Source organism: Anneissia japonica, unplaced genomic scaffold (genome assembly GCF_011630105.1).
Source record: "Anneissia japonica isolate Jap-2015-1 unplaced genomic scaffold, ASM1163010v1 scaffold673_len1821605_cov196, whole genome shotgun sequence".
In the NCBI taxonomy this organism is placed as follows: Eukaryota; Metazoa; Echinodermata; class Crinoidea; order Comatulida; family Comatulidae; genus Anneissia; species Anneissia japonica.
The window spans coordinates 108,815-124,123 of record NW_022717449.1 but is presented as its reverse complement, the minus strand read 5'-3'; the positions used below and the strand labels follow the sequence as shown (position 1 = coordinate 124,123).

At 32.0% G+C, this 15,309-nt stretch overlaps 1 protein-coding gene across 2 annotated transcripts in view; it reads right to left on the bottom strand.

The window, feature by feature from the left end:
- LOC117110299 overlaps positions 1-15,309 on the bottom strand; it is a 45,273-nt gene that overhangs the window by 14,094 nt on the left and 15,870 nt on the right. For both annotated transcript variants that reach the window (XM_033252952.1, XM_033252951.1), the window contains exons 2-3: positions 3,228-3,392; positions 2,371-2,535 (exon numbers count right to left, since the gene is read on the bottom strand). In XM_033252952.1, coding sequence (XP_033108843.1) covers positions 2,371-2,535; positions 3,228-3,392 — 330 coding nt within the window. The remainder of the gene's footprint in view (positions 1-2,370; positions 2,536-3,227; positions 3,393-15,309) is intronic.

Genomic DNA, 15,309 nt, shown 5'->3' with positions numbered 1-15,309 from the left:
TTTTTCAGTCACTGGTCATGTGCATCTCTCAATGACACTTTAGAAAATCATCTAAGTAATAAATTTCAGCACATTATAACGTACCTACTCACATCACGTTTTAAAGCAAGTAAATTTTTTTGTAAACGAAATTAAGTGATTTTTCGAATCAGCTTGCGCATACTGTTGCCTCGTATACCCAGAGGCACTGCTCGTGCCTAAATCCTAGACTTCCTTATTTGATTTTGTAACATTGTACATTTTCTTTAATGTTCAAAATACTCTCATCATTGAAGTATTAAAAATCACATATTGATGTGCATGATATTAGTAAATTGGGCTTTAGTCATCAGGGCTGCTCTATGCTAACAAAATATTAAATGTTGTTTTTGACAGGTAACAGCCAGACAATTTCCATGACTGATCTAGACAATAACTACTCCAATTTTTCATAAAACATTTTTAACCTATTACATTTCATTGATTCATGATATGATATTATAATGTCAAAGTTCAGGGCCACAAATTTGATTGATCAAAAGTGTCGTTACAGTTTCTATGGTGATACTATTTTTAATTTTCTATATTTAATTTTCTCCTTTTTAATATTTTAAAATTTAAATCATGAATTTTAATGTTTAATCTAAAAATCATGAATATTGATCCTTCACCATAGCTTTTAATTGGTTTTGTACAGTGTGATTAAGTAAACACAAGTTTAAAAACAATTAGGCCTATTTATTGCTAGCTTATATGCTGATACTATATAATTATTGCTTTTTTAAAAATAAGTTTTTGTTGAAATTTTATTTAGCATACCTACAGCAAACATACAATATAATTCCTTATATGTAAAATTATATATAGCAGGTCAATATTAATAGCATAGACATTCTTAATTATTCATAAATGTTTTTTAATTCTATATTAAACAAGGGTACATTCAGTAAAGCAGATTATTTGGTATTCTCTATCATAAATACTTCAAGGCTTGGTTGTGAAAAAGTCCTAAACTTTTTGTCAATATTGAACCTAGCACCTTCTGGGTAAAGGTCCTTACTACTAAGTAAATTCATAATTGTGTTAACTATGGCAAAATCTAAATTTCTTAAGAACCTTAACTAATTAATATATCTGCCTAAATCTAATAATCTATCAACATATTTAAAATTAACATGCAAAACATGGGAAGCACAATTACATTTTGGTTTTAAGTTATTACATATTATGAAAATACATATTTTGACAATACTTAATATCATGATGTTAGAAGGAAAAAATGAAGCTAGCTTATTATTACAAAGAATGCATATTAATGTTAATGACAACAACAAAAATGAAAACATGAAGAGAAATATCAATTTATAATAAATAATGAGACACAATAAACAGAATGTACTATTAATATTAATTATACGATATAATAGTAGCACATTAATTAATGTAAGGTGGAGTATAATTGTACTAAAAAACTAGTCTAGACTAGATATAGACAGAATTTACAGTAAGACTACTTAATAATAACACAACATTTTAAGCCTTACAGATACGACATTGGTGAGTTGTGCATTACTTTCATAGGAGGTATCGGTAATGTAATTTTTTATATGTTTGTGTATTATTATAGAAAGTGTATTAAAGTCCAAGGAATTTTTCTAAGCAGACACAAATTAGGGGCATAAATATATGTTGTAAATTTATTTCTTTAATATATGGAAAACTCTAGAGCTCTAGTAATTACCACATTGACATTTAATCCTACCAGGTACACTCTTTCCAGTTCATTAACCAAGGTCACAGACAGTTGTCTAGCTCAGATTCGAACCCTGTATCCTTCAATTGAAAGTACAAAATTCTACCGCTGCACCCCAAGTTTTTACTTTTATTAACACTACAACTTTAAATCAGATTCCAGGAAAGGCTAATCAATTTGTGTCCAAATTATTTAAAATATTGTCTAGAACAGAAAGGATTATGTGCTAAAATGAATTAGAAGCAAATTATCTTATCTTCTAAAATTCCATTTTTTTTAGTACCTAAACATAGTGGCATATCTAGGAGTCCTAAAATGGTGGGGGGGGGGGGCTGATGGGGAACCCGAAGGTTAAGTGGGGGCTCAATGATTAGGTGAGCGAGGGTGCTAGCTTGCAAAATAAATTAGTGATTTGAGGACGAGTGTGATTTTATCTGGGGAGGATGCAAATATTTTTTGGGGAGCGTGCGCCGCCCTCGTACCCCTAGATACGCCACTGCCTAAAAACATTAACTAATTCTCAGAAAAAGTAAAAGCAAAATTTCAGACTGTTAATGAAGAAATGAAAATCCACAGCAATCAAATGAATCAAGGTGAAGAAGTATGGACAGCAAACAGAGTAACATATCAACAATCACCTGGTACTCCTGTGACTGCGATGGCGTGCCATGAACCGCATGCTAACAGCCGCAAACGCTTTTCACCAATGTCAACCCTTTCAGGGACATATAAGCTGCTCTTTGATTCGTCCTTTAGCGGAATCACTTGACTATTCTTCCCCCACATGTACAACTGGCCATTCTCTGTTGGATCGAGAAAACTATGTTATTAAGCAAATCCAAAAATTATGACTCCATCAAATTAGATGCCACCTAACCTCAACAATAAACATGGTACGTATAATTATATACAACATACTTGTGAAATGTTGACTCGGAATATTATACTGGTTTTGTATAAAGTAACTGACAGTGCTAGTCGTTTGTAAATTAAAGTTGATGACACTGCAACAAGCATTTGGTTGGCATTAGGAAAAGATACAAATTTTCATTCACTTTTTTGTTTATAAAGTTTGTACAAAAAAAAATCTTACTAGTTAAGTCAACATGCTAAACAACCTGACAACTGAACTGAATGGTTATTAACCAGTATGAGAATTAACCTTAACTAGTTGCATATGAAGGATGCGTGAAGGGGAAGAGGAGATCAGAAAGAAGAATGGGGAATAATAGGAAAGTGAGAGGATGCTAGCTGAGAAAAAGAGGTGGTATGAAATTTTTTAGTGTAATTCTGTTTGCAAATTTTAGTTGATACTTTTTTTTCTTCTAATTCTAAGGGGGTGTGGGGATACTGCCATCAATGCTGTCTCTATATTTGAATATTACTATGATTTTTCTTTCAAATTAATACTTAAGAATTTTGTCTCTGGACCTCAAGGAAGAACACTGAATAAGTGTTTAGAATACAAAAATAAGTTCATCACCCAACCACTCACCAGTAAGGGCAGCACTATACTGTTCCCCGCATTGAATTAAAGAAATACGACATCCGTTAAAATGATCACGGTGAAGAAGACGAGGGTTCTGCAGATAGCGTACATCCTGTCCATGACCCAATTGGCCATTCAGACCACCTCCGAATGTGTAGACGGATCCTGAACCTAGAAGAAATAAAACAAAAAATACAGGCCTATATTAATTATATGTACTATATCATTGCTGAAAAACTGGAATACACTACCAGTGCTTTGGCTATGACTCAAGCATTCAGGGAACTTACATAATAATATATGGTAAATATATAGAAATATGATCAATGATTACTTTGAGAACTCATAGGTTATATAAAGACAAAATCAAATGTGGGACGTTAAGCCAAGTAGTTAAAGGGTCAAACACTTTGTCACCAATTGTTCATGCAACGCTTATAATTTTTTTTATAACCAATTAATTATCACTAATATCAAAAGTTTAAAAACACAATGAATTTATTAATAAATGTTACACTTAAAAGTCACAAAACATGTTGATACGAATTTGGGATAAAAATAACCTACGAATGTTCTCTGACAAAAAGTCAATGACAATGCCCTACATAATTTTGCTTTGATTATAAATGACACAAATGTTGTATTCAATATAGATAAATATAATTTATTTAATATTTATTAATTAGACACAAACATGTTTTGTTTAAACATTTTTGACAAAAATGCAAACAACTAACAAATGTTAACCTTTTGAAAGAAAATTAACATTGCCCTATATAATTTTGCTATTATTATTTAAAGATAAAAGGATTTGTTGTTGAGTAGGGAATAGCTAAGATCTTTGTTGACCAATAGGAGAGTCAGGAGGCAATGATCTTTGTCCTAATGACCAATAGGAAGAGTCAAGAGGCAATGTCTGAATAAAATAAAAATGCTGAACTGTTTTAGGTAATATTTATTTAGTTGATATTTATTATTAAATGTGACGTTGAACCAACGGATAGCAGATGTTTGTTCAAAGGCCATTGTCTCATTGACCAACAGTGCCTACGCTGTCTTCATAAATATATTAACATAAGCAATATTAGACATAATAATGGATGTCAAAAAAAAACTGTATTTAGTGAATAATTATTAAACTAAAATAATATTGAGCACTTGGGACCATACTGTCTGATGTAGCTCATGCCACTCAACTATCTGCATTTTTAATAGTATTATATTTATAAAATAAGTAAATTTTGTTTGCTTTTTATTTACACATTTTTATGATTATTACACATAATTACATATTATCACAAAAATGTGTAAATAAAAGACACTAAATTTACTTATTTTATAAATGTTGTATTGTTGATTCTAATTTTGGTCTGAAAACAAAACCAATATAGGTTGGTAATATTCTACACAAAAAATACACTATAATTCAAAAGTACACAGCATTGAGGTTAAAAATACATCACTTGACCACAGAGTATATAAAAAGGTTGTCGGCATTGCCCCACTTAATATTGACTTTCTCATAAATATAAAGGAGATTGAACCATCAAAAATAAGTATACTTTACTACAAATTTTTGTACTCGACATAAAAAGTGTTGGTTGGTCAAAAGTGAAGAAGTATGTCAATTGCACAAGACATGCAAAGGTAATGGGTGCATAAATTAGAATATTAGAAAAATTCAATAAGAAGATTCAAATAATCCTTTTTAGAAAAGTCCATCTGTGTAGGCCTATATAATATCATTGACATATGGAACACTGAAAAACATTATTATCAAGTTGATTTTAAAATATTTCCTTAAAAAACTGAATTACAAAAAAAAAAAAAATAGAAGGGAGGGAATGGAGAAGGTGATAGGCCTATATGTTAAAAATAGATACATTATAACTTAGTAATATTACATAATTAGAATTAAGATTTGAAATAATCCTTTAACCATTGAGGGGAAAAATAGGAGGCACATGGAGAATGGGGTGATTTTAACTTCATTTTTGAGTGTCATTTTTCTTTCAACGAATTTCTAATGACTGTTAGAAGGAAGGGTAGAGGATCACAGTGGCGTATCTATTGAAATGGAGGTGCTGATGGTGGACGCGACGGTGAAGTGGGGAGGGGGCTTGAATAAAATAAGGTGATTTTAGGTGATTTCCTTTGACCTATTTAAAAAGAAATCCGGATGGGACACCATTTTACTATATATCTTGATTTTGTTGGTAACCATGGTTTTGTATCTTGACAATTCATTGATATTCCCCTCCTGGGAACATCACATCAACTGGGCTAGAGTCACAGGCCATTAAACTCCCATGAAATAATGCCTTTTGAAAAAAATAAAACACCAAAGTTGGCTTGACGTAACACTTATCTGAGATTCCTCTCAAGTTAGGTCTTGAATGTGGCTAGAAATGGGTCTGTAACAGAGTAGATACTAAATTTCTGAAGATGCCACTTTTATGCTGTTGTTTTCTGAATATTTGATCAACTTAATTTGAAAATGTGGAACACATAAATAAACAGTTTAAATTCTTAGTAAAATCAACTTCACTACAATACAAAATCAAGATATCTTTATCAATAACTTTTGTTCAGTGTCATACCTTTTCTCTTCATTTCAATACTTTTTATATTTAATTGAAATATCAACCATCCCCACCACTCCACCAAAAAAGGCATGAAAACACTGTCAATACATTAAAATAGTTGTATTAGAATAAAAGATAGCATATAGAATTAAAAGGGGTTTCAATTGAAAGAATTAAATGTATTAATATCAGCACAATTATACCAAAAGTATGAGTCCAAGTCAAAACAAATAGGGCTAATGGCATTGTAGATATCACCCTTGTTTACCAGTCTTTATCTGAATAATACTAATAAGCCCTACAGACTTTAAGTATGAGAAAAAGTAAACATAATAAACAAAAATATATTTACTTGAGTGTCATTAGGAAACATGTATAAATAATATCATTAATAAACTATTCTCACAATAAACAATGAGCAATTAATAGAGTAGTGTCAACATTGATGTGATCATAGTAGACCACAGCACCATCGATCACAGTCTATTAACAGATAAGCACGATAGGTTGTCCACAAACCTTCTTATCAAAGCTAATCTTCACACCTCTTTGAGGTTATCTGTTAGTTCAACATGTACACTTTTAATCCCAAAAGATAACTGTAAATCAATTAATCAATCAATTTCAACACTGTCCAACAAGGATGAGGCTCATTTCCAGTAAAATATATTTAATAATCGGTTACAGTATGCATATAGGTCTATTTAATATTAGTAAACTTAAATTGGTAATCAAATTATATAATGTGCAATATTTTGCTTTGGAAACCAAACTATTTAATTTTGTAATTTTTTTGTACAGAGCACTTAACTGAATATCTGCAATAACTTGGTTAATTTATTTGTTTATCATTAGGATATTTTCTATTTGGTTTTTGGGAAAAAATGCCCAGCCCTATCCCCAAATTGAAGTCCAATTCTATGCCCCATAAATATGGCCTTATCATTATAGTACTTTTATTATTTATACAAAGAAAACTTTAATCTTAGTTTATAAAGCCTCTCCGTGTTTATTTTCACTATCTGCCTAGATACATCTTCTGTGCAGAATTTATTCATTATAACCATGTACACCACAGTACAATAATTATGGTCTTCTAGATAAAGTAGGCTTATATGCATGAGTGTTTGCTGGAGGAGGGGGAAGGGGAAAACAGCAACAAATTAGTTCCACTAAGTGAGTTATAATACTAAAAATGACTGTTAAATTTTTATAGGAATAGGAATTTAGCTCTGCATTCTCAATTTTCGCACCCTCCCCCCCCCCAGGATGAAACCACCCTACACCCCTATTATGTTAAACCTTAAATCAGGAGATATTCCTGGGACTCAAGCTTTTTTTTAAAGATGATGTTGATCTGTTTAGAAATAAAAGGCTTGCGTAGCATTTACTTCATGCTTCTTGTAGGAGTTTATCTTTTGAGTGAATGATATATAAATTGCCTGCTTGCCTTTAGGGAACATGTTAAGTTTTGACTGACTTCAACCCAGGATCATAGAATTAGAATGTGTGTATCGTAACCACAAAACTCCTGATTATTCACACAGTAGATTATCAATAAATTACAATAATTTATCACCTCATATTCAATAATAAAAAAAGATGAAATAATATAAAAATATTTCTATTAATGATTTTTCTTTTCAATCTTTCAATTTCACTTTTGTGGCTTTTAAATGCATGTCATGTTTTTCTGATTTTATGTTTCTCATATTGTAAGTAACGTTTTAATTAACTTTTCAATTTTTGGTATTGTTTTAAAATAATCCATCTGAATTTGTATATTTAGTCCATTTGCCTTTTTTGGTTAAATCCATTCTTGAATGTTCTGTAAGAATTTGTTCAAATTCAATCTGATTCTTTACTGTATTGTTTGATGAAAATTACAATAAAGTACTTCATGTTTTGTATTTTATACTGGGACTATTCTAAAAGAAATAAAAAACTTAAATGACATTTACTTTCTCAGGATAACATTGTTAGAAATAAAAATAAATAACATTAAATTGATTTAACATTCATTAACTATAATCCTTTCCATTGAAATTAGCATACAAAGCCTTTTCACAGAAATTCTTTGAAAATAATTTAATATCTGACAAAAAAAGTTGATCAAGTTACAACATATATTTGTTTGCTCAATATTCTGAAATTCAAAATGTCACTTGGGAAAAATATTGCCACTTGAGTGGATTAACACAATCTACTAAAAATGACACGCTTTTCCACACTTTGTGCTCATAGCCTCACACTTCTCATTATTAATAACGCTAATCTCCAGAACGGGGTAGTACCCCAGAAGCCCTCGACAGCTCCATCAGCAAATCTATGTATATACTCACTGTCGTTGTGCCCTCTCAATTGCGACACTCAACATGGATTTACAAACGTGAAGGAGACTATGGCGTATGGTTAAGGAGATGCAACAACAGCATCTCAACTTTGCCCGTAAACGTGAAAGGTGGGAGCTTAAAGGGACAGTAGCAAATAAAATTATTATGACATATATAGACCTATATATGGTATTATTCGTCCCAGGTTGAACACACATGCCGGTAATATATGGGGTGAAATATGATGAATATTGAGTTAGACATGAAAAGGTGTTTACTGCAGAGACAAGATAACAAGTCAATCGACAAATTAGCCTAGTTTTTAACGGTGAACCATACATAATTCATTTCTTATCATAAGTCATTAAACCAATTCTTATAATGGAATACGGTAAGCAATGCAACACATAAGAGATTGTTGAGAAATTTGGAGCCTCTGAAATAATTTAAACTAAGTGAGAGGTTTCATACTGAATATTTGAATAATATTGCCCTTGAATTTCAGGGTGTGAATCCCTTTGGGTCAATTTAAGTATGACTTTCAACTTGACCCTGTGACCCTTGTCTTTATGACACCTGAGCCATGATGAGTTGGATGAGTAATAAACGATATCAGAGATACATTGGGATTTAAAGACCAATATGTATTCAAATAACTTATCTAAAACAGGTATTTTTTTACTTCTTCTTTATAATTCAACAGGCAATTTTAGTAGTAATGTTTTTAGGCGGTACAAAGAAATAACAGAGAATAAATCTACACTCCCAGCTCCTCTCGCCATCCAACCCCCCAAGAACCAAAATACAATCTAAAAAAATTGCTTTAATTTGATGGATGGTAGAGTTATACCAACTTTGAAAATGGTCTCAAGGAGAAGTTTCCGGATTCATTCATTTTCTCTGCCTAATTTCTATTTGGGTTATGTAGGCTCCTGTCTTAAGATTTGAATGACTCACTCAAGGATGCAGTTTGGAGTGTGAGAGCTATGGCCCTAGGATTTGAACAATCCTACCCCAGAATGCAAAGTTTTGAATGTTTAAATGTAGGTCCACATCCTTATAATAGTAGTTACATTATCTTATTTTCATAATTATAAACTATTTAAATTAATATATAAAATATTGTTGATTTTTACTGTCTACTGTGCGATTGCAGTGAGTTTACATAGGCCTATACTTCTTCCTTTTGAATATGAATGTTATATTTTATGTTATAACACAAATTTTGAGTTAGAAGATGAAATGACAAAAGATTTACTGGAACAGAACAATTTGTAAGGAATTTTATATATAAAATTTAAAGATAATAAAACAACTGGCTAAGGGCGGAAAAGTACTAAATTCTTTGTAAGTGTGGGCAGTAAAAGTAAGTACTGCACATATGCACTGATGATACTGTCATTTTCTTACATTGTAATTGTCATTTTTTATGATATGTGTAAGTAAAATGCTTGTCACCCAGAATCTTAAATCTTGAATATAAACTCATAAATTTCTCTATAAGTTCATGTATTGAAATGAAAAATTTTAAAATGAAATAAAAGAAATATAAAAATATGTAATTAAATTCACCTAAAAATTCATTTTCCAACGTTGGATAAAAGTGTGTAATAAAAACAAGCTGTTTTCTACATTTGTTATTTTATTAACATTCAGAACACAGAATTGATAAGTAAATTGTCTGGCAAAGTGTCACGTTATGAATTCATTTTCATCTTGTCTTGTTTTCAGACAGCAAATATAATTTTAAAAATTGTCATATTCAAATCAAATAGCCTTTTCTTTGTAACATCACAGATACTTTGCTTTTCAAGAGTGTTTTTATGATGATGGTCTTTTTAAGATTATTGCTCGAAATTCCTAAATATCATCTATCTACACTGCTACTTCACATCTGACGGCATATCATATAAAACGTAATGAAAACGCCTCAAGTAGATTTGGCGACACGTCTGTACAAAGGTGTTTGTCGTAGACATACGACGAATGATCTTACAAATATTTGCATTAAAAGTTCTAAAAGCACAGTAAACAACTGATGAAATGACAACACTGGAAAGAAGTGGGTGATGTAGCTTGGTGCACGGCTTCTAATCCCAGAAGCAAAGGTTCAATTCTTACTATGAGTCTTTCTCTCCTTCAGATTTTGTAGAAAATGATTGTTTTCAACCTGTAATGTTGGCATTTACATGCTACATGAGAGAATAAAATTTTAGATGAAGCTTTTGTGTTGGATAATAATGTTTAATTATGTTTTGAATTATAAAAAATAAATCTGCTATGTTAACTAAATTAATTTAACAATCCATTTCCTTACAAGTGACCACGATAAATTAAAAAAATTACGAACTTTTATTTCTTAAGGCTGAAAGTCAAAATGTGAATGCAACTTCAAAATAATTTGTAGGGAGATGATGCATTGAAGCAGGCTACGCATGCTTTCATTTGTCAGTCCATGATCTCCTGTGTATACAACTTAATATCTTTATTGTATTATATGAACGTTCTTTGCAGTTAAGCTAACATCACTTTTTTGGTTACTTGCAGGGATGTCTATTTAAATAGGCATATGTAAATGAGCACAGGTGTTTGAAAACATGCTGAATGGAAGTTACACAAATACAGAATTATGTCTACTATAATGAACATCTAATGACCTGGAACCCAAAGTTTCTTACCACCATAAAATGATTACTATACTATTCTGTAGCCATGTTCTCACGATCACTTCTATCCGATGCAAGTTAATAAGAAATCCAGTCAAGGTCGCATCAAATTTGATCGTATGTCTACACGAGAGTTATAGCGGATAGTTATAGCGCTTATACACTGATATAAAAAAGTTGAAGATTAAAATTATTTCTATTGATCTCATGATGATGTTTCAATAAAACGACAGAAATTACATTAGGCGAGGGCCTGCCTGGGCTAGGCCTGCTTTGAATTGGGTAGGCAGTAGGCCATCCCAACTATCGACTAATAAAAGGCAAAATATGTTTAACATCCAATTTTTTCATCTTCACTTGGTAGAGCATTCCGAAAAAGTGAAATAAAACTCTAAGTTTTTTTTCTCACTTACCCTAAGCCTACATATGAACATTTAGGATATTTTCGGCAGCATTTATAACCCAAGCCTTTAAATGTAGTATGCGAGTACGAACGTTGTTCGTGGTTCTTGCTAGAATGTGTGAATTGCAGTGGCTAAAGACTATCGTACTAGCTGTAATTTCAAAATCATGTATGTACAGTATCTCACCGGCGTTCACCGTATCTCGTTCAGCCTTATTTTTAGACACAGCAAACGAACTACCACGGTATTTTGCGGATTTCCCAAAAAAAAAAAAAGACATGAAAATTTATATAAAGTTTACAATGAACGGTAATAATATAAATTTGTCCTGTTCAAAGTTCAAAACAACTCAAAAAAGTAATTTTAAAGATGCTTTGGTTGATATTATGAACAAACTAGGCCTAGTAGAATTGCCTCGAAAACGAGACCGTGGTCAAGCTACAGATGTTATTGCAATCAACATGTGGCAAGTCAATTAACAGAAAGTTCTGTGGGATGAGAGCCTTGCCAATCTGGTCATTTGTCGGTGTTAGCTTGCGGGGTGAAGCGCTTGTTTTCTATCAGGTGACTACGTTCATATGGTCGGTGTCAGCCTCATAACAAGCGCTTGTTCGATAACTACGATATCACCGGTGTAACTTACACCGTCGGAACAAGGCTTGTATGGCCTAAGAAGTGTTTAACCTAGTAGTAGAAGGGATGGACCATAACAACTATTTTATTATTGTCATAAACTATTTTTAACTCCCCCTTAAATGTCACTTTGTTAATGATCTTGTTGATTAATGGTAAAGTCATTACACTATAGGCATAATAATAATTGACAATGAAAACGAATAAAAAATAAAGGCATAGTTCTAAACTGCATGCTAAATTATAAGGCAGATTTGAACTGTGCACAAATTTAGAAAAAAAAAAAATTGCGCAAGGGCCACAAGATAAGGTATTATTAGCCTCACAACAATTGAACAAGTGTTGAAAAAGACAGGAAAAAAACTATCGCATTTGACTTTATGGTCAATGCATTTGAGTTCAGTGACCCCATTAGATTTGCTCAACCAAATCTCACTGAGGCAGATCCTGTAGTAAATTTCAGAGCTAAATCACTATTTAATGTTAAAAACAATTTCAAAAAGATTACAATGGATGGCCACAGATTTGATATGTAAGTCAAATAATAATAATTCTGGCGACTTCTTTAGCACCGGGAGTCCACCATCCGGCGTTCATGGTACTTAGATGTCTGTTTGGTGTTGATGATCTGCGAGTCAATCCTGATAAATATAGGACAGGCATTTGATAGATTTCAGATTGAAATGCTATACGCACACAGGCGAAATAGGTAAATAAATTCTCCATATCCGCATACCGATTAGTATGTGCATGGGTATCTGCATAATAATGCTGACTAAATGTTGGCAGTTTTTTCAAATAAATACCATCAAACTCTTACTTTTAGTTTAAAAATTTCAAATGTTCTTAAAACACCGGTAGTGAAGCAACATTTAAAATTTTGATAAATAGATTTCCTTGCTATTTTACGGTGATAGAAAATGTGAAATTGGAAGTTAAGATAAATACAGGAGTTGCAGCAGCATATCTGGGAGTCTTGGAATGGAGGGCTGATAGAGGGCGTGAAAACAAAAGTGGGGGCTCAATGATTAGGTGAGGGGGAGCTAGATGGCAAAATAAGGTGTTTTGAGGTAATATTTAACTACTTGAGCATGATTTTTTTTTGGGGGGTGTGCAAGTATTTTTTTTGAGGAGGGTGTGTGCATTCCCTGACCACCATATAGATACGCCACTGAAGAGTTGAGACATTATATGCAGCTGGTTCTAGGAAAAAGGGTAATGCACAGAAGGATTTTTTCTCTTCTAGCATACCATAAAGCATTATAGTTACAGTATATCAGACATTAATTTAAATTTTAAGATAAATGGGCTCGTAGGATAGGCCTTATCATTTTCTATGACGATAAAACCAAAACATACAGTAAAACATTATGCCATTTAGAAAAAAAAAAGCACAGGTTTAACTGGAAGTGAAAAGTTGTTTTCCTATCTGTTGTAGAAGGAGTGGTGGCTGTCTTAGGTGCTATCGCAAAACACCTTAAACTTTGACTGCACCCTTATAACCCACCTGTTAAAGGCGTGAGAGATTAAATCAATAATGGACCATTCTGCTACAAATCGTCCATTGGATAGTGTTGCTAATATCTCACAAAAACGACATCGTAAACGTAGTAAGTACGTTTGTTTGTCGGACGATTGCTCGTTCCTGGCCCTGTTCTGATTGGCCAGTTGTTAAGTTTGATTGACACTCCAATAGGGGTCATGAGGTCACAAACTCTAGCTGATTATTTTCATATACATTACAAGAAATGGGTCTCTCTTATAAGAAAGTATAATACATACTCCAAGTATTGAAATACACGCCATCGTGTTGGGATTCAATATTTCGACATTAATTATGTCATCATCAGGGTCTCTCTTAAGATGAGGAAAGCTCCAATTAATCTCTGGGGTAAAATTGAGAAAACCCCCCTCCCCCAAATATTTTAATTAAAACCTTCAAATTTTTATCTAAAATGATCAATACGATATAAAGTTATGAGACAAATTAAAACATTTTTATTTCTAATTTTCGAACTTTTTATTATGGAAATAATTTATAAAGATATCTTGTTTGTGAGGGTCTATAAAACTAGAATTCAATATTGAAGTTGCTTACTTTGTATATTTTTATGATCTAATCAATGATATAATCACCACTACCATATACCTACCAAGACTGCTACTACAACAACCACCAACACCACTACAACCACCACTACCATCCTTATCATCATTATCATTATCAACACAATCATCACCATTACAATTCTCTGTACTAGCGGTGGAGAAAATAATTAAAAAAAAATCTCCATAATGGCAAATGCATTATCCATCATCATCCCTGACATATTATTTACATATAATTGTGACTGGAGTCAAGAGTCTATGGATTGCCAACTTCCGACCTCTGACATACGAAGCTATTATTGCACTGTAGTTGTATACTGTTCAAAAGGTTGCCTGGTTATTAGCACCTTTTTAACCCTCCAGACCATAATCCCATGTTCTAATGACAACAAAATCCATGTGAAGTTTACGAGTTTAAGTGGAGCATGTCACCTCATTATCACTGTTAGGTTCAAAGTGTCAGCCTATGGCTAGACAGTATAGAAAAAAAAATATACATTGTAGATATAATCTGCTTAATTGCATTTTGGTGATCTTCTTTACATATGATTAATAATATGCTACTGTAATTTTTATATTATCTGAGGGATAGATGATGTAAACATACATATCATACATAACACATATACGACTATCTGTATCCATTGTTAATATTTTTTCCAACTATTTTTTTTTTTTTTTTTTTTTGATGATATATTTGGATACAATGATGGTAAACTACTGATTTTTTTTTTTTAAGTTCTATGTAAACAGCACTTAATAAATGAAAAAAAAAATAAAATAAACCATTGTTATTATTAGTAACATAATACAAATGCTATCTATAGTGCAGTATCCATAGTACAACCCACACTTATTTACCGTTGTTACAATTCATTAGGGTTTTGTACTGGCATAACTAGTGATATAATGGCGACATACTGGCGTCTGTGAAGTTTCCACTTTTTCAGCTCCTAGGTATAATTTTCAAAGTTTTAATCTTATAGTTCTTATATCATGTCATATGCTAAAAAAGAAAAAAAAACCTCATACAATAAATAAATACCAATATTAATGACAATTAGCACAATTCTAGATTCAAATCCATTATATCCAGCATTAGATTTGATTTCTTCAAACCAATATTATTATTAATAACAATAATAAAACAACACCAAAAAAAAGTGTTAACTGAATTATCATGAAGGCAGCTTCCTAGTATTGTCTGCTAGCATTTATTCACGTGCAGTAATCCCTGTACTCGGGGATAATACAGCATTCTCAAAGACCTCAACAACGCAACTGAATTATCATTAGATAGGGAGATAGCCTCTACAGGGACTAACGCAAGTTTCCTTAGGCTTATCGTGGATATATTG